Raw genomic sequence first — 20,280 nt, 5'->3', positions numbered from 1 at the left:
CAGTCTTTATAATCCCATACAAGATTACAGGGATTTATAACACCACCGTATACAGTAGATAGCATGGGACCCACCGCCATCCTGGGCTTACATATAGTAATCTGTAATGCTGTAGATAAGTCCCCGATGTAACCTGAAAGATAAGAAAAACAAGTTAGATTATACTCACCCTAATGCTGTAGATAAGCCCTGATGGCGGTGGCCGCAGCTTATAGGCCAAAAATGGGGTGACAGATTCCCTTTAATGCGCTGTTAAAGGATTTAAATTTTTTTCTGTTTTGTTTTTAGATAGTGATATGAAAAAATAAAGTACATGATCAAAAAAATACTTATAAAATAAAGACTTGAATGACACAATAGGTCATTTTTTCTGATAACGTGTTCCTTTTAAAGGGCTGTGTTATAGCAGAAAGAGCGTGCAGACAGTTATTTCCGTTTTTTATTGGTCGTCCTCGTCACTGATTTTATCCTGTTGTCTGATTTCAGATTGCGAATCCAGCCTTCTAGTCCCCCTCCTAATCCAGCCAGCAACCACCTCTTCAGGCAGCCAAACAATAGCCCCCCGCCATCTTCCAGTGCCATGCTCCAGACACATGGTACTGCTCCTTTTAATGTTCTATTTTTTTTTCATTTATTTTTTTTCTTGATCTCACAGATTTTTATTTTTGTTTCTACCTTTTTAGGGGCCCAACCTTCTACTCAGTATCAGGGGGTGCCTGCTCACACCGCTCTCTACCAGCCTTCTAACAGCGGCTCTCCCCCACCTAGCATCACACTACCACGCATGGGCATACAGCAGCAGCAAAACCAGCAGCAGTCAGCGCAGCAAGTCACCATTCAGGTGCAGGAGCCCCCTGACATGTCCGGAGCCGCCCGGGGTATTCCTATCAATCCTTGTGCCAATCACATACAGATGCAACAACGGGCATCACTCATGGCTTCATTGGGCAATTATACCCACCGACCTCTGTCGAAGCAGCTGAGCGCCGACAGTGCTGAAGTGCACAGGTACAGCAGCAAAGATATGCACAACTTTGTTTTGTAATGATTTGTTTTTTTTAAATTTAATTCTTCTTTTTTTAAATACTTTTTTTAATTATATTATTACCAGTGTAAAATAATGCAGTGTGGCGTTTAAAATCTAATATATTTTACACCGAATGAGGCTGGTGTCATTACTATGACAATCTGTGAGAATTGTGTTGCTAGTTTGCCATGTTTTTTCTTCAAGTAAGTACACCAGTTTCATCAGTTCTAAGAGATCTAATTAATAACATACTGTATGTAGTGTTTTAGTGACTTTTAAGAAACCTTTCTTCTATGATGAAACATGTCATAACAGCAGCTGCCAGGGGAAACCTTCCCAGGTCGGTCGAGATCTTCAGGACGACGGCTCGCATAGTTAAAGGGGTGACTACTGCCGCCCTCAGGGGTCCTTTAGACTTCAATCTATGGGTTGCGTTTCTAAAAGTTTTCCTGTGGCCCCCGACTGTCCCTCTAATACAAGAGCTCCCTCCATCATGTCCTCTGGCAATCGGCTCATTTTGCCCTGGTTAAGGCCTCATACACATGACCATATTTTTCGACCTGAGCGAATAACCTCGTGGGTGTATATGACGCTGTTATTTGGGATCCGGAGCAGCTGTAACTCAGACTGTAAAAATCCGGTCTTGTGACTGAACTCGAACGCAGAGTTTTTGGAGAGGTTTTTTTTTTTAAGTTGCTTATTTTCTTTTATAAAAAAAATTGCAAGTAACCTATTTTACTTAATGGGCACAGAAGTGGCGCAGAAAACTTTTCTGGTGGTTGATGCTTTTGTAGTTCTCCAATTTACACTAATACATTTCTCCTTGACATTTTTTTCCAGCTTGAATATGGGCCGCTTCTCTCCCTCCACAAATTACGACCAGACCCATCTCCACCCTCACGTGTTTTCTGACCAGCCGAGGCCTCCCCCATCGGGATACACGAGCCAAGGAAGCGCGGGATACAACCATTCCGGCGCCGCTGGTTATTCTCAAGCCTTGAAAGTCCCGCAGCTAGAACAGTACCCCGCGTTCAGTGCCACGCCGCAACAGAATTACCCCACGTCGGCGCTGCAGCAAGCACTGCTCTCTCCTACCCCCAGCACTTACAGCCGACATCACCAGCAACTGCCGCACATGCTGCAGGGCCTGCTCTCCCCGCGCCACTCCCTGACGGGTCACGCGGACGCACGCTTGCCCCCGGCGGATTTCATGCAGCTCATAAAACAGCACCAGCAACAGCAGCAGGAGCTGAACGAACTGTTCAACCAGCACCTGAACCAAGTAGATGCAGGCAGCATATCGTACCCGCCGCCCGCTGAGCCCTACCACCACCTCCTGCAGATCCGAGCACAAGAATGTATGCAGCAGGCCACGCACGCACTGCCGCCACCCCGGTATCATCCCGCCATGCTGCATTCGGAGAGCATGGAGGAGGACTGCTCCGGGGAGGGACACAGGATGAGCGAGGGAGGGACTATCAGATGTTTGAGCAAACCCCTGCAGGAGAGCGGACATGACGACGCCGAGTCTCTTCTGCCGGAGTTGAGTACAGCGCAGTATCAGCCGCAGACATCGTACAGCAGGACCAAGGTGGCCAGCAGAGGTAAGGCTGCCCCGTCAGCAGGAATGGCTTACAGCGCCAGCTATCACTGCCATCCATGCTTTTACTGCACGTCCCTCTCCTCTTTATGGCCCGTTATCCATCTGCCTTTTGGACTTGCATCAAGAAGCCGCTCACAGCCTTTATGCACACTGCACTATCACGGTTAACCCCTTCTTTTCTGCATTGGCAGATTTACTGCCAGGTGGTAGGACAGAAGCTTTTCTGCGTTATATTATCCCCCAGACGGTGGCTGAATGGATCGTCTGCGCCACCTTTACACCTACGGATCTGCCATTGCCGCGTTTCTGAAAGTCTCCAGTGCTGTTCACCAGCACTGGGACGGCCGGGCGCTTATGGTACTAGAAAGTGCTAGGGGTTTAGACTGTTTTACCACTAAGAGCCACTTGTGCCCCAAATATCAGGCCGCCTTCATTGGCTTGCATGTAATTCAGGGGCATTTCCAAAAACATCAATATTAGCGAATCCCTCATTAATTTTCTCCATTGCTGGATATTGAAAGGAAGCAGAGTAAAGGAAGACGAGATACTAATGATGGCGGCATACAGGAGAGCACGGCGTCTACTCCGCAGGAGTTTTTGCTTGTTCCTGAAATTATCTTTCTTGTAGAAATCCTGCGGGGAACACAGGGTTAGTCTTCTGGTTTTTGCTCGGTAGCAGGGGCTTACCAGCTGTGTACTTTTGTCCTGGGGAGAGGTTCCTGCTGCAGACGGTTGTTTTACAGCCATTCGTAGGACAGAGGAGGGGAGAAAGGACAGAATTCCTGGCACTCATGGTCAAGACTTAATGCACTAGATAGCTGTCAGCCCAGAGCTCTTGCTTTCTCTGAGAAAATCCGCTGACTTATATCTCAGCCAGTGGCTTCTCTCCAGGAGGACAAAGAGGTCGGCATTACCCTTGACAATCAGATGGCCGATGCCCCCTTACACATTACAGTATCGGCCGAACTTCTCGATTAATATGAGATTGGGGTCTGACAAACCGAACTGATGTTTGTAGCCCCCCGCTGCGGCTGGATGCACAAAGCCAGAATAGTTCCATACACTGCATAGTGGCCGTTCTCGGGTACTGCAGCTCAGCTCCCGTTGACCTATCTAGGAGCCGAGCTGCAGTACCGGAGTATGGCCACTACACAGTGTGTGGTGCTGTCCTGTTCCGGCTCTATATACTATGTACATCCGGTGCAGTGGGAGCTGCAAACGCCCCCCCAACGGATAGGTCATTAATATACAAGACCTGGAGAACACCTTTAAGCAAAGTAGTGCCTTGATATTTTTTATTAAATCAATATTTAGTCATCTTTTACGACAGTCTTGCTGTCTGCTGGCAGTCTCCTGGTTCATTAACCCCTTCCTGACATCTGACGTACTATCCCGTCGAGGTGGGGTGGGCCCGTATGACCGCCGACGGGATAGTACGTCATACGCGATCAGCGGCGCTCACGGGGGGAGCGCCGCCGATCGCGGCCGGGTGTCAGCTGATTATCACAGCTGACATCCGGCACTATGTGCCAGGAGCGGTCACGGACCGCCCCCGGCACATTAACCCCCGGCACACCGCGATCAAACATGATCGCGATGTGCCGGCGGTGCAGGGAAGCATCGCGCAGGGAGGGGGCTCCCTGCGGGCTTCCCTGAGCCCCCCGCAGCAACGCGATGTGATCGCGTTGCTGCGAGGGTCTTACCTCCCTCCCTGCAGCTCCCAGACCCGGATCCAAGATGGCCGCGGATCCGGGTCCTGCAGGGAGGGAGGTGGCTTCACAGACGCCTGCTCAGAGCAGACACTGTGAAGCAGCCTGCACTTTCCTCAGATCGGTGATCTGTCAGAGTGCTATGCAAACTGGCAGATCACCGATCTGTATTGTCCCCCCCTGGGGCAAAGTAAAAAAGTTAAAAAAAATTTTTTCCAAATGTGTAAAAAAAAAAAAAAAAAATATTCCAAAATAATGAAAAAAAAAAAAAAATATTATTCCCATAAATACATTTCTTTATCTAAATAAAATAAAAAAAACAATAAAAGTACACATATTTAGTATCGCCGCGTCCGTAACGACCCAACCTATAAAACTGCCCCACTAGTTAACCCCTTCAGTAAACACCGTAAGAAAAAAAAAAAAAAAACGAGGCAAAAAACAACGCTTTATTACCATACCGCCGAACAAAAAGTGGAATAACACGCGATCAAAAAGACGGATATAAATAACCATGGTACCGCTGAAAACGTCATCTTGTCCCGCAAAAAACGAGCCGCCATACAGCATCATCAGCAAAAAAATAAAAAAGTTATAGTCCTGAGAATAAAGCGATACCAAAATAATTATTTTTTCTATAAAATAGTTTTTATCGTATAAAAGCGCCAAAACATAAAAAAATTATATAAATGAGATATCGCTGTAATCGTACTGACCCGACGAATAAAACTGCTTTATCAATTTTACCAAACGCGGAACGGTATAAACGCCTCTCCCAAAAGAAATTCATGAATAGCTGGTTTTTGGTCCTTCTGCCTCACAAAAATCGGAATAAAAAGTGATCAAAAATGGTCACGTGTCCGAAAATGTTACCAATAAAAACGTCAACTCGTCCCACAAAAAACAAGACCTCACATGACTCTGTGGACCAAAATGTGGAAAAATTATAGGTCTCAAAATGTGGAGACGCAAAAACTTTTTTGCTATAAAAAGCGTCTTTTAGGCTGGTTTCACACTTGCGTTTTTATCTGCATGCGTTTTTTAAAAAAACGCATGTGTGAAAAAACGCATGTAAACGTGGTAAAACGCATGCGTTTTTAGACGCATGCGTTTTTATAGAAAAACACAAGAAAACAAACAAAAAAAAAAAACCCTACCCCTAACCCTACCCCTAACCTGAAATACGTGGCACTAAAATATACGTTTATATACGTATATAAGTGCCACGATATTTCAGTGGCCACGTATATAAGTGCCACGTATATAAGTGCCACGTATATAAGTGCCACGTATATAAGTGCCACGTACTTAAGTGCCACGTACTTAAGTGCCACGTACTTAAGTGCCACGTACTTAAGTGCCACGTATTTACGTGCCACGTATTTACGTGCCACGTATTTAAGTGCCACGTACTTAAGTGCCACGTATTTACGTGCCACGATATTTCAGTGCCACGTATAACCACATAGTTATAGTATTTATAGTACGTGGCACTGAAATACGTGGCACTGAAATATCGTGGCACTGAAACACGTGGCACTGAAACACGTGGCACTTAAATATGTGGCACTTAAATATGTGGCACTTAAATACGTGGCACTTAAATACGTGGCACTTATGACTGTCAGAAAATGTTCATTAAACGGTTAGAGGTGAGGTTAGGGGTAGGGTTAGGGTTACCGTTGGGATTAGGGTTAGGGGTGTGTTTGGGTTAGGGTTTCAGGTAGAATTGGGGAGTTTCCACTGTTCAGGCACATCAGGGGCTCTCCAAACGCGACATGGCGTCCGATCTCAATTCCAGCCAATTCTGCGTTGAAAAAGTAAAACAGTGCTCCTTCCCTTCCGAGCTCTCCCGTGCGTCCAAAAAGGGGTTTATCCCAACATATGGGTTATCAGCGTACTCGGGACAAATTGAACAACAACTTCTGGGGTCCAAGTTCTCTTGTTATCCTTGGGAAAATAAAAATTTGGGGGGCTAAAAATCATTTTTGTGGGAAAAAAATATGTTTTATTTTCACGGCTCTGCGTTGTAAACTGTAGTGAAACACTTGGGGGTTCAAAGTTCTCACAACACATCTAGATAAGTTCCTTGGGAGGTCTAGTTTCCAATATGGGGTCACTTGTGGGGGGTTTGTACTGTTTGGGTACATCAGGGGCTCTGCAAATGCAACGTGACGCCTGCAGACCAATCCATTTAAGTCTGCATTCCAAATGGCGCTCCTTCCCTTCCGAGCTCTGTCATGTGCCCAAACAGTGGTTACCCCCCACATAGGGGGTATCAGCGTACTCAGGACAAATTGGAAAACAACTTTTAGGGTCCAATTTATTCTGTTACCCTTGTAAAAATACAAAGCTGGGGGCTAAAAAATCATTTTTGTGAAAAAAAAAAAGAATTTTTATTTTCACGGCTTTGCGTTACAAACTGTAGTGAAACACTTGGGGGTTCAAAGTTCTCACAACACATCTAGATAAGTTCCTTGGGAGGTCTAGTTTCCAATATGGGGTCACTTGTGGGGGGTTTGTACTGTTTGGGTACATCAGGGGCTCTGCAAATGCAACGTGACGCCTGCAGACCAATCCATTTAAGTCTGCATTCCAAATGGCGCTCCTTCCCTTCCGAGCTCTGTCATGTGCCCAAACAGTGGTTACCCCCCACATAGGGGGTATCAGCGTACTCAGGACAAATTGGACAACAACTTTTAGGGTCCAATTTATTCTGTTACCCTTGTAAAAATACAAAGCTGGGGGCTAAAAAATCATTTTTGTGAAAAAAAAAAAGAATTTTTATTTTCACGGCTTTGCGTTACAAACTGTAGTGAAACACTTGGGGGTTCAAAGTTCTCACAACACATCTAGATAAGTTCCTTGGGAGGTCTAGTTTCCAATATGGGGTCACTTGTGGGGGGTTTGTACTGTTTGGGTACATCAGGGGCTCTGCAAATGCAACGTGACGCCTGCAGACCAATCCATTTAAGTCTGCATTCCAAATGGCGCTCCTTCCCTTCCGAGCTCTGTCATGCGCCCAAACAGTGGTTACCCTCCATATATGGGGTATCAGCGTACTCAGGACAAATTGGACAACAACTTTTGGGGTCCAGTTTATTCTGTTACTCTTGTAAAAATACAAAAGCTGGGGGCTAAAAAATCATTTTTGTGAAAAAAAAAAAAGAATTTTTATTTTCACGGCTCTGCGTTATAATCTGTAGTGAAACACTTGGGGGTGCAAAGCTCTCAAAACACATCTAGATAAGTTCCTTAGGGGGGCTAATTTCCAAAATGGTGTCATTTGTGGGGGGTTTCAATGTTTAGGCACATCAGGGGCTCTCCAAACGCAACATGGCGTCCCATCTCAATTCCAGTCAATTTTGCATTGAAAAGTCAAATGGCGCTCCTTCCCTTCCAAGCTCTGCCATGCGCCCAAACAGTGGTTTACCCCAACATATGGGGTATCTGCGTACTCAGGACAAATTGCACAACGTTTTTTGGGGACCAATTTCTTCTCTTACCCTTGGGAAAATAAAAAATTGGGGGCGAAAAGATCATTTTTGTGAAAAAATATGATTTTTTATTTTTACGGCTCTGCATTATAAACTTCTGTGAAGCACTTGGTGGGTCAAAGTGCTCACCACACATCTAGATAAGTTCCTTAGGGGGTCTACTTTCCAAAATGGTGTCACTTGTAGGAGGTTTCAATGTTTAGGCACATCAGGGGCTCTCCAAACGCAACATGGCGTCCCATCTCAATTCCAGTCAATTTTGCATTGAAAAGTCAAATGGCGCTCCTTCACTTCCGAGCTCTGCCATGCGCCCAAACAGTGGTTTACCCCAACATATGGGGTATCTGCGTACTCAGGACAAATTGCACAACATTTTTTGGGGACCAATTTCTTCTCTTACCCTTGGGAAAATAAAAAATTGGGGGCGAAAAGATCATTTTTGTGAAAAAATATGATTTTTTATTTTTACGGCTCTGCATTATAAACTTCTGTGAAGCACTTGGTGGGTCAAAGTGCTCACCACACATCTAGATAAGTTCCTTAGGGGGTCTACTTTCCAAAATGGTGTCACTTGTAGGGGGTTTCAATGTTTAGGCACATCAGGGGCTCTCCAAACGCAACATGGCGTCCCATCTCAATTCCAGTCAATTTTGCATTGAAAAGTCAAATGGCGCTCCTTCCCTTCCAAGCTCTGCCATGCGCCCAAACAGTGGTTTACCCCAACATATGGGGTATCTGCGTACTCAGGACAAATTGCACAACATTTTTTGGGGACCAATTTCTTCTCTTACCATTGGGAAAATAAAAAATTGGGGGCGAAAAGATCATTTTTGTGAAAAAATATGATTTTTTATTTTTACGGCTCTGCATTATAAACTTCTGTGAAGCACTTGGTGGGTCAAAGTGCTCACCACACATCTAGATAAGTTCCTTAGGGGGTCTACTTTCCAAAATGGTGTCACTTGTAGGGGGTTTCAATGTTTAGGCACATCAGGGGCTCTCCAAACGCAACATGGCGTCCCATCTCAATTCCAGTCAATTTTGCATTGAAAAGTCAAATGGCGCTCCTTCCCTTCCAAGCTCTGCCATGCGCCCAAACAATGGTTTACACCCACATATGGGGTATCAGCGTACTCAGGACAAATTGTACAACAACTTTTGCAGTCTATTTTCTCCTGTTACCCTTGGTAAAATAAAACAAATTGGAGCTGAAATAAATTTTGTGTGAAAAAAAATTAAATGTTCATTTTTATTTAAACATTCCAAAAATTCCTGTGAAACACCTGAAGGGTTAATAAACTTCTTGAGTGTGGTTTTGAGCACCTTGAGGGGTGCAGTTTTTAGAATGGTGTCACACTTGGGTATTTTCTATCATACAGACCCCTCAAAATGACTTCAAATGAGATGTGGTCCCTAAAAAAAAATGGTGTTGTAAAAATGAGAAATTTCTGGTCAACTTTTAACCCTTATAACTCCCTAACAAAAAAAAATTTTGGTTCCAAAATTGTGCTGATGTAAAGTAGACATGTGGGAAATGTTACTTATTAAGTATTTTGCGTGACATATGTCTGTGATTTAAGGGCATAAAAATTCAAAGTTGGAAAATTGCAAAATTTTCAAAATTTTCGCCAAATTTCCGTTTTTTTCACAAATAAACGCAAGTTATATCGAAGAAATTTTACCACTATCATGAAGTACAATATGTCACAAGAAAACAATGTCAGAATCGCCAAGATCCGTTGAAGCGTTCCAGAGTTATAACCTCCTAAAGGGACAGTGGTCAGAATTGTAAAAATTGGCCCGGTCATTAACGTGCAAACCACCCTTGGGGGTGAAGGGGTTAAAGTTTCCCCATATTGACATCTTCCTCATAAGCTCCCGCTCCTCCTGCTGCTGATGCTTTTTGGCAGACGACAATTTTTGGCTTGGAGAACTGCAATGATTGTGTTAGTTCCCCCACTTTATAAAAAAAAAAAAAAAAAAAAAAAGAAAGATCCTTGTATTTTACAATTTTTTTTAACTCAGTGGGGATATTTGATCTTCCTCATTCTGTAGGATTGTCGGATCATCCTCCAAATAAATATATTACAGCAGCAAAAAGTGAAAGATATCTCTTGTCGTAGAAACATTTTTTTTTTTTTTTTGGTTCCTTTTTAGAATGGTTGCACACAATGTGTTTTCCATGATTTCCAACTAAAGATAAACCTTTGATGTTGTCCACGTCTTGTTGGGCTGTGACCGCTGTGCTGTCCCATATTCGTCACGGGCCGAGCACAACTTGTGGACGACTTTAGCTGGTGTAAGGAACCACAAGTAACCTGAGCTTTTGGTCGTTTTTTGTGATTTTTTTTTTTTCACTTGCAGTTTCTTGCTGCGCCCATTAATTCACTATGGCAGAAACAAATGAACATCAACTTTTTTTTTTAATGTAATATCTCCCCTAGAACCAGGACCTTCGGTAAACTGCATGGACCGAGTTTCCCCTCCTCACGTCATGGACGTTCCAGACCATAACGGTGTCCCCTACCCTCCACGGTCCTCCCCCAACGAGCACGCCCGGACCAGGATGCTGCAGCGGCACCACACCATCCAAACCAGTGATGATGCCTATGTATGTATATGGGATTGTGGGGGGCCAGGCACGTCAGTAGGTGGGCCGCCCATATACACAGATGTGCTCTGTTGTAGGTGCAGCTGGATAATTTGGCTGGTATGAGTCTGATGGCAGGTAAAGCGCTAAGCTCGGCTCGCATGTCTGACGCCGTTCAGAGCCGCTCCTCGCTCATGGGGAGTCAGCAGCTTCAGGACCGAGAGGGTGAAGGTAAGTCATCTCCTACGTACTTTTCTGCTTTCACCATGACGTGACGTTCCTTCATCTTTTTTTGCTTTTTGCCCCGTATCGTCTGCGTATTTTCTGATGTGTATATTCACACTGATTTCCCTTGAGCAGATTGTGAGCGATCTCCCGAAGAGACGGAGCTGTCTGTGATAGGAGACGGAGGACAGCACCTCGCCACCTCTTGTTACCCCGCTACCATGCTGTTGGGGTACAAACACACCGATCTGAATTTCAGCATGGAGCAGGCGGGAGTGTGAAGGGAGGTACGAAGTCCCGAGTTCTTCACTTCTGTAGTTTTTTGGGTTCTTGACATAGTTTGGTCTCTTTTGGGTTCCCCCCACCCCTTTTTTCATTTGTGGGGTCCCATCTCACATGTTGCAATTGTTCGGTCCCTTTTTAATAGACCAAACTTTGAACAGACTTGTTGCTTCTAATCCTTTGTGGCTGGTGACCTGGTCATCTAGGGTATGGAAAGTGGCCATGCCAACAACCCTGGTGGGCTAGCATCATTCTTGATGATTAGATATAGCACTAATGGGGCAATACTTAAAGCACCCCGTTGAGGAGCAGATTTCTAGGTATTAATACAAATACAGTTTTAAAGGGGGTGTCCGGTGACCAAAAATAAAAGCTCAGAATGATATAAAATAATAAAGGAAAAAAAAAAAAAAAAGTCATACTCGACTTTACTTTCATTTATTACTCCTGTTCCGCCCTATGATGACAGAAGTATTCTAGGAGTGATACCTTTCTGGTTAGCCATTAAAGGTATCACTCCTAGAATACTTTTGTCATCATTGGGCAGAAAAGTATTCACATCGATTTTTCTGGCTAACACGGTACCATAATACAATTGTTATTGTACATCATTACTCTCTTCTGCTATTCTGTCCTTTCTGCTGGGTTTAAACCAACATATGACCATGAGCCACCCAATCACTAACTATAGTGGTGTAGCTTGTTCACCACTGTCATCAGTGATTGGCTGCAGCGGTCGCATTACAAAGAGCGGTGGGGAATCAGTGAGGTATTACAATTTTTATTTTATACCGTTCTAATCATTTAAAAAAAACAAAACTTTTAAACATTAAGTAAACTTTTTTTTAAATCATTTTGTCCAGTGTAGAAAGTTTTATATTTTGCAAATCACTTTATTAGGGAATATAACTTAATTACGGTACTGTAAAAAAAAAAAAGTTGCATTTAAGAAGCTTCCAAGCTCCTGTTTTCCCCAGTCTATTTGCCTGCATTGCTTTTGGGATTGTACTCATTTGTAGCACAGATGATGGCAGTGATGGGTACAGTCTCCCGCATCGTTGGTGACACAGGTGCTGAGCCATCACTGCCATCATCTGTGCTCCACATAAGCCTCAAATCCGTACACATGAAGGCAGCTGGGGGTTTGGATGCCAAATACAGGCCATGTTTTTTTTTCTTTTTTTTTTTTTTTTTTTTTTCAGAAATGAAAACAAATCTCTTAATAAAGAGTAATTTGCAAAGTTTGGAACTTTCCATCCTGGACAAAAAAAATACCCCAAAACAAAATAAAAGTTTAGATACAGGTACAAGAAAACCAACCTGATTCAGCCTGTCCATGCAAACTCTGGAAACAGTCAGATCAGTGCTTTCAGTCGCAGGCGGTGCATGGATGGACACCTTTAACAAGGAGAATGGCAGCACCCAGTCTATTCATGCATGTCCAGGAGGAGTAGCAGAGGAGTTCTTGGAAGTGTCACTCTTTCATTGATATTTTCTGGGGCATAAAAATAGATTCCAAGTCGTCCCAGTTAAGCCGACCGGTCGTCTTCGTAGCTGGTCATGCTCCTTGCATTGATGGTGGCATAATTTCCCTTTTGTTTTTTCTTATTTGCAGGCTCCCGTGAAGAAACAAGAAGGTCCCATCTTTTTGACACCAACAGTATCTGCAGCTTTAGCGCCAAATTTCATCTGTATTCCTTCCCTGAACGGACTCGCCATGTCACCCCACCACATCACAGACTAGTTCTTAAGGAAGAGCCCCTCATACTACGTCGTCATATTTTTATTTTTCAGTCCTCCATTGGAGGAGTTTTGAGTCATCACAAAAAGAAGGGCCTGGATTTTATTTTTTTGTTATAGGTCTGTGATCTACCGCCCCTACAGGCAGTGGCAAGAAATGCCGAGATCTTGCTCCAAGGCGCTAGATGGGGTGGGGAAGTGTAATATTGGCTGGGGCGGGAAATATTTGGTGACTGAAATACAGAAACACCAGCAAAGAATTCACCTACTGTGTCGAGAGAGACTGCAGCCTCACAAGGGTAGGGGCTTGTATCCGAGCATGGACGCAGGAGACGCCGGCACCTGTGGGTGACCAGTGCACACAAGACTGATGTCCAAGGGTGGTCTGGCAGGAGCAGCTAGTACCTAGGGTGCAGTGCTATAGTAGGAGAGGTGGCACCTGACCGAGAGCCTATGCTTCTCCATACACACTAATTGGGTACATTCGTTCTCCATCTTGGCTCACAGGGTTACGTTTACCCGATTAACACAGGTCGGGAGTTAAGACCTCTGACAAGTTCCAAATTTTTCACAAATTGCACTATTTAATTTTACTCAGCAGGTAGTTTTTGATTTTTTTTTTTTTATTCCAAGCCAAAGAGAGAGAAAATAACCTTTCATCCCACTTGCTAAAATAATATTGTGTAGGAAGTATGTGCCATTTTAAGAAGTAGGGTTTTTTATTATTTTTTCTAAAGTTTTTGGACCATTTTTGGTAAACTTTGGGTTAGCACTAGATGTCATCAACACACTGAGGCAAAGGCAGACTGGACTGGGGGGATTCGACAGGGAGTAGATCTGCATGAGCAATGGATGAGCGTTTCGATTAGTCTGTCATCCAGTCCAGTAATTTGTAGCCACTGCTTGTCTTTTACATCTGAGTGTGTCTGGCTTTTTTAGCCCTCATTCAAAGTCATGATTTTATGGCTGCCTAGTAAGTGCAAGATGCCGGGAGCAGAAGAGAAGCCGGAATGCGGGCAGCAGAAGAGAAGTCAGGATGCTTGCAGCAGAAGAGCTGCCGGGAGCAGAAGAGAAGTGAGGATGTGGGCAGCAGAAGAGAAGCTGGGCTGCCGGCGGCAGAAGAGAAGTCAGGGTGTGGGCAGCAGAAGAGAAGCTGGGATGCCAGGGGCAGAAGAGAAGCCGGGATGCTGGCGGCAGAAGAGAAGCCGGGATGCCGGCGGCAGAAGAGAAGCCCAGGATGCCTTTGAAAACCAGGTGAATCGCATTGCTCACACATAGAGATGACACAAAAGAATTCTGAGTAGACCTACGTAAGATGTTATTTGCAAGTGGGATGGAGGCTACACAAGCGATATTTGTACTTGTAAGGGTCCTAGTGGGGACCCTTGAGAACAGCGACGTTGGCACCATGTTTTGCACATGATAAAGCTGCTGCCTTTTGGAGGGTGTTCTGTTGATGCGACGTGCCATACCAAGTGATTCCTCATCGTTGAGGACAAGACAATAGAGAACTCTAATTTTATTTATGTAGATGACGAGCAACCCTGGCCTCCTCTAAGGTTGTGCGTCGACGTGGGGTAAACCTTATGCCCTGGGTGCCAACTCCTCCTGCCCAGCCACTTTTCATAGACACAGATCCCATGCAGGTGCCCGTTAGGCCCTTGGGAGATTAAGCCTGGTGCAATATGCTACTTATTTTACATTTGATTATTTTTTTTTGTGTGTGTGCGCGTTGCATTTCGTCAGTCATCGATCATGGTCGTAATTAACCCTTGATTGCACGCTTGGGAATGTTGTCATCTCCATGCAGCAGCGAGCGGGTCGGAGACGAGATCGTTAAGTGTTTTCCTCGTAGAGTATGTGTGGGGACTGTGTGTATGTATATGTGTATATATATATATATATATATATATATATATATATATATATATATATATATATATATATATATATATATATATATATATATATATATGTGTATGTACATGTATATAATTGTCTGTAAGGATGTATATATCATGAGTGGGTGCGTGTGTGTATATAAAGACATGTGCTCCTACAGATCAGCAGCTGTTACTGGTCGGGTCATACATAGCCTTTTATGTCCGCTGTTACAGGACTTTAAGCGATGAGTCCAGGACGGCCGTGCAGATATTTGCTGCCGGATATGCTCTTTCCCCCTTCACCAGAGGTCCGGTCATAAAACCAGCTCACATTTTTATTGATGCAAACAAGACCTTGTCCTACGCTATCGCCTTACATCGTCTATATGTCTACTTATTCATCACGCGCACAAAGGTTTCTCGTCGTCCTCTCTGTTGGCTTTCTGTTAACCAGTGTTGAATTTGCTGCGTCTGATCAGGGCTGTAATCCCATGTCAGCATTCCCCCCCTCCTCCCTAAAACTAGACCGGGAGCTCCTTTACGAGCAACCGGTCACTCATCCTCCATGCTTTACCGCCTCTCGCTCTACTCGTAAACTGTTCGCCCCCTTTCGTGTAACTTTTTGCACTCCTTCCCGTGCTGCCTTAATACCTGAAGTTGACGATGCAACCAGCCGACTTTAAGTTTGGAAGCGTATGCTGGATACATATATTGTGCGACCTAGGACGCCGTCATATGTGGGGGGTCTACGGGGGCAACATGTCTTTATATACGTGTGTGTGTGTTGTCCCTGCACTCCTCACCAGTTCATTTCAATTTTGGCCCAAAGAGCCTCTCTTTTCTCTTACAAACACAAATATATATGGAAAAAAACTATATAAAAAAATATGTATATATATATATTTGAGAAAGAAGAAAAAAAATAAAATAAAAATACACCTGCTAATCCCGAAGCAGGCTCTCACCGCCTATCTCTCGTCTGGTGTAAGAAATGTTTCGTCCTCTTCCCTTTTTATCCGTTTTTAATTTCATCGTTCATTTTTTTTTTTTTTTTTTTTTTTATTTTTTTGTCTCCCTAAATGTTATGAAAAATGTTGTTATTGGTAATAAAAAAGAAAAAAAGAAAGAAATACGACTAAACAAAAGTTTGTGTTTTAAGAGGGCAGAAAACGCAGGTTTGCATGTGGGTCCCCCACTCAGTGTTCATTTTCTCGTTTGTTCTACATGTTTTCTTATTATCACCTTTTTTTTACGCCCTTACGACGCCATAATAGATCTATTTATAAAGAGAAAGCTATATATATAAATATAAGTATAAAGTGATTTTAGTTTTTGGGGGGGATTAAATTGGCGATGGCTGAAGACGTGCTGCAGAAAGGACATCGGAGGAGAATGGATGTAATAGACGTTTCCATACCCCGGAGATCATTCCATACTTGTCACACGCCGCTGTTTCGCTTGTACGACTCGATTTGTAAACTTTCCCGTACACTTTTAACAAGACCTTTTTGATACAATCGGGGCAGTACGCGTGACTTGCTGCCGACAGGACAAAGTTAGTGGTAGTTGTTTTTTAGTTTTTTTGATAGCGAAGCTTTTTGGCCCTTTCCCAATGCTTGCCTATCGTGTGTTCCTATTACTCACGCCGTCAATTTGACTTTTTTTTTTTTTTTTAATGCTTCTGTACCTACTCACACTTTTTTTTTAAATGTTATTTTAGCCTTTTCCCCCTTCCCTCAGTCTTTAAGGCACCCGTCCGTACCCTCCTGGCATGTGCACGAAAAATTTCCATTTTGCTGCCTCGGAAAAGAGTTTGCAGTAAAAGATGGGAAGCTGTGGACTTCGTTTCAGTGTTTGTAGCATTCGGGTGTAGGTACCTCGAGGCCGCCGTAGCCCCCCCGGGTTACGTACCCCTGAGTTCTTTACAGCCGCTGAGTAATTATTGGCTTTCTTCATGGAGTAATGGTGGATGTTCTGTATCTTTTGAGTTGCATGCTTTTTATATGCATCCTTTCTCTTTTTCTTTGTTTTTTATTCCTTTTTTTCTCTCGTTCCTTTCAGATTTATTGCTTGCTGCTCACGCGTTGCAGGGTTACCCTTCTAGAAAAAAAAAAAAAAAAGACTTTATGGTAAATTCTATCAATTGTACTGGTTCCCTGGGCATTGCCGTTTATATCTGCAGGTTCATCCATCGGTTAATGAGCATGGGCAAACTGGCCTTTGCACCCCTCTGTGGTTTATGTGGACACAGAACGTTCCGCACATTCTAAAGTATTTGGCCGATGAGTCATTTTTTAGAAAGCGGGGGTGTACCTCAATGGGAGCCTGTGTTCTAGGAATGGACAGGTATTGACTAACCTGCAGAAGGAGTTGGGTAACAGCTCTGATACACGGGGGCAGGGGCACTTTTTGCTTTACGGGGAGCTGGTTTGGAGCCAGTTTTCGATAAGGAATTAAGTATCTGAATAATAAGTAAAGTTGTTTATTGCCCTCCGTGAAGATATTATCATAACCCTGCAGGACTGGAATAAACTCTTGGCCATCATGAGCTGATAAAGAAAATAATTGAGTGCTTAGCTCACAGCCATCTAATCTGTATTTATGGCTTTACCGTACAGAATTGGTCCTGATCCTGTGCGGTAAAGCCAGACATGCAGACCACTCTTGTTCTCCTGACCACCATTCATACACCTGCACACTCTACTTCTCTGAGCATGCATGTATTCTGAACCGAGAGGCATAAATGCTACATAAATAGAAAAATGTTCCCAACTTTATGAAATTGGGAGAGGAAAGAGATTGGGCATATTGCATTTAAAGTCCAATGCAGAGGTGTCTGACAACGACTTGCTCCACTATGAGAACATATTCACGCTCTGCCAAACTGAGCATGCATGGCTTTGGGGAGAGTTAGCTGACCTTATCTGAAGTTTTTGTAGAAATTAAATGGGATACCGTCAGCAAGCGGCATAGGTTGGGTACACAGTTGGTAGCCATATTTAGCCAAACACACCTTTGTGAGTTATTCAGAAAACCTAGAAATGCAGAAGAAGAATAAAATCCTTTAACCGCTGCCATTACTGATAACATCAGAATCCAAGATCTTTATTTTTTTAAAGAAATGGACGATGGGGAAAAAAAAACAACATAAGGCAAAGCATTATACAGGAATGTGCTATTACCGCTGCAGCTGGACTGACGGCCGACGATCACCGTTCTCCAGTACCTGGTTTTAGTTCTTAGATTTCGGCAGTGATCGATGTTCCATACAAATATCCGCAGGGTCAAATTGCCGTCAGGATGGTAGTAAACCATGTACTTTGTGTGAGGAGTAAAGATGAACTACAAAGGCTGGAAATCCTGACGAGGGAATCTTCAGAATTCGAATTCACCGGCTTCGTCAAATTTTCCCCCTAAAATTCTATTTTCCTTGAATTTGCATGTACTCCAAAGCCTCCAATTGTTTCGAACGGACGGGTGTACCACTCCTTGGACTATACTGAACACTTTTACAATCTCTTTAATGCAAACAGCCATTGTAATGTCCAAACAACCTCAACATAGGAAGATTTTGGGTACTCGCTGTAAAATCTTTTTCTCGGAGCCCTCATTTATATGGGTAATTGGATGGGAGCTGTTTTTCACTTCTGTCCTGTCACACATACTATATAATTTCTCCTTTGCCTCATTGGGGAACACAGACCATGGTGTATGCTGCTGCCAACAGGAGGCTGACACTAAGTAATACAAAGAAAGTTAGCTCCTCCCCTGCAGTATACACCCTCCTGCTGGCTCCCAGCTAACCAGTTCTTGCTTAGTGTGTCACACATACTATATAATATTTCTTCAGTGATTTATGGTTTTCTCTCCCTATTTCTATTAATGAGCTATGACGTCCTCTCACTATCCAGATTCGCCACGAAATTTGCTGCTGCATTCCTCGCCTCTGCTTTTATACAGGCTACGAATGATATGATAATTCCAGATCATGTTATCCTCCTCTGGCTGATGCAATCTTCTGCTTTGCGTAAAGTGACTGCAAGCTTTCTTTTATTTTAGCAATTTGTGCAAAATTGAATTTTCCGAGGGCCAACAAACTAACTAAAACTCATCACGAATTGGATTCTCATTGAACAGATCATATCTCTGTCCCGAATTAACACGGTTTTATGGATTTATTATGCCAGTAGTTTTGATAAGCAGACTTCAATGATGCCGGGACCTTCGGCCATTATATGAATGCTAAAAAGCAATTTTTTTTTCCTGATTTTCCTTCATATTTTGAAAAGTTAATGGTGAGAAATTAAAATATTACTTGAAAAGATGAGTCGTGCATCTTCTTGTAATACAGTCTGTCCAAACAAAATGACTGTTCAAAATTCTTGACAAGGTACTGGAGAATGTGACGTTGCCCAGGCCATGTAACAAAGACCAGGATTCACGTTTGACCGTACAACTACTTGCCCCATCCATAGCATGAGAAGCCACATCCATGATTTACACCGCGCATTATTTTCTAAGCTAAAATTTTACAAAAAAGGCGATAAATGCCATTATCCTGTATTTTTTTTTTTTTTTTGTAAAAACGTATGCTGCAAGTGGTTGAAGGAATGATGTGCTTCTGTTACGAGAGCCCTTTACAGCTGCCTCGGTCAGCACTTATATTATATTTTGTCTTTTTTTCTTTCTATTCCTATGAAGAGCCTGTATAGTATGTTAGGATTTTTTTATTTTTTTTTGTTCAGTATTTTCTTTGCATCCAATACACGCAGGAATCTTCTGAATGTAACAAAACAGCTCTCGATCTTTGTCCAAAGTAATGATTTCGTTATGTTTTACTGGTTGATATTTTTCATTATTTATGTTGGACTAGACAAAAAAAAAACTACAAAAGATGTATTAAAATGGCTGTATCAGTGATATATATATTTTTTTCATTTTGAGACGTCAGACAGATTTTTTTCTTTTTTGGGGAGTGAATTCCTGGAAATAAACTTGTGATATGCAGATCAATCCCTCTCTGGTTTCAGGTTTATTTAAAAGCTACCTGGACATAATTACAAGGGGGCAGTCCAGAGTTGGAGAAGAGGGGCTGCAATTGTTTTTTTTTTTATATATTTTTTTTTTATTTTTCTCATTTTAAACTAAAAGAAAGCTGTTGTTATCTATGAGCCGTGTCCTGTACCGGATAGTGTACAATTCCTACGAACGGAGAGGATCAGCACTACCAGGCTCCTGTTATACAGCCAGTGGTGTAACTAGAGGCCCATGGGCCCCAGTGTAAAAGGGCCTGCATTTTGGTCAGATACACGTGCTCTTGCAGCATTCTAGAACCTATAAATACCTGTTTGGCCCCTTCCTTGAATAATGTCCCCCTTCCACCATCCAGGGCCCCTTTCTGGGAATGATATTCCCCCATCCTGGGGCCCCTTCTTGGAATAAATTCCCACCTCATCTTGGCCCCCTTATGGGAATAATGTCTCCCCAATCCTGGGCCCCTTACAGGAATAATATCCCCCTTTCCCCATCCTGGGCCCCTTTGGTGAATAATGTCTCCTTCCCACCATCCTGGGCTCCTTCCGAGAATAGTGCCCCCCTATTCTGGGCCCCTTCCAAGAATGTCACCCCCCCCACCTCCCTTCCTGGGAAAGTCTCACAATCCCCCCCCCAAATCCTTGGCTCCTGAGAATTTCACTCCTCCTCCCATCCTGGGCTCCTTCTGGG

The 20,280-nt window shown here is 43.4% G+C and overlaps 1 protein-coding gene and 1 long non-coding RNA gene across 3 annotated transcripts in view; one reads left to right on the top strand and one right to left on the bottom strand.

The window, feature by feature from the left end:
- The window catches only part of SIK3 (SIK family kinase 3), a 129,282-nt gene extending 114,711 nt beyond the window's left edge, over positions 1–14,571 (top strand). For both annotated transcript variants that reach the window (XM_077249852.1, XM_077249851.1), the window contains exons 19-25: positions 487–596; positions 684–1,008; positions 1,868–2,631; positions 10,281–10,447; positions 10,525–10,657; positions 10,787–10,938; positions 12,549–14,571. In XM_077249852.1, coding sequence (XP_077105967.1) covers positions 487–596; positions 684–1,008; positions 1,868–2,631; positions 10,281–10,447; positions 10,525–10,657; positions 10,787–10,932 — 1,645 coding nt within the window. In that variant the 3' untranslated portion in view covers positions 10,933–10,938; positions 12,549–14,571. The remainder of the gene's footprint in view (positions 1–486; positions 597–683; positions 1,009–1,867; positions 2,632–10,280; positions 10,448–10,524; positions 10,658–10,786; positions 10,939–12,548) is intronic.
- A 2,062-nt stretch (positions 14,572–16,633) lies between these two features.
- LOC143764366 (uncharacterized) lies at positions 16,634–20,046 on the bottom strand. Its single transcript, XR_013213167.1, has 2 exons — positions 18,389–20,046; positions 16,634–18,220 (listed from the first exon to the last, which is right to left on the bottom strand). It is a non-coding gene; the product is annotated as an uncharacterized LOC143764366 (long non-coding RNA).
- Positions 20,047–20,280: the final 234 nt, after the last annotated feature.

This window comes from Ranitomeya variabilis, chromosome 4, assembly GCF_051348905.1.
Source record: "Ranitomeya variabilis isolate aRanVar5 chromosome 4, aRanVar5.hap1, whole genome shotgun sequence".
In the NCBI taxonomy this organism is placed as follows: Eukaryota; Metazoa; Chordata; class Amphibia; order Anura; family Dendrobatidae; genus Ranitomeya; species Ranitomeya variabilis.
The sequence above is the reverse complement of the archived record's forward strand: the minus strand, read 5'-3'. Positions and strand labels throughout refer to the sequence as shown.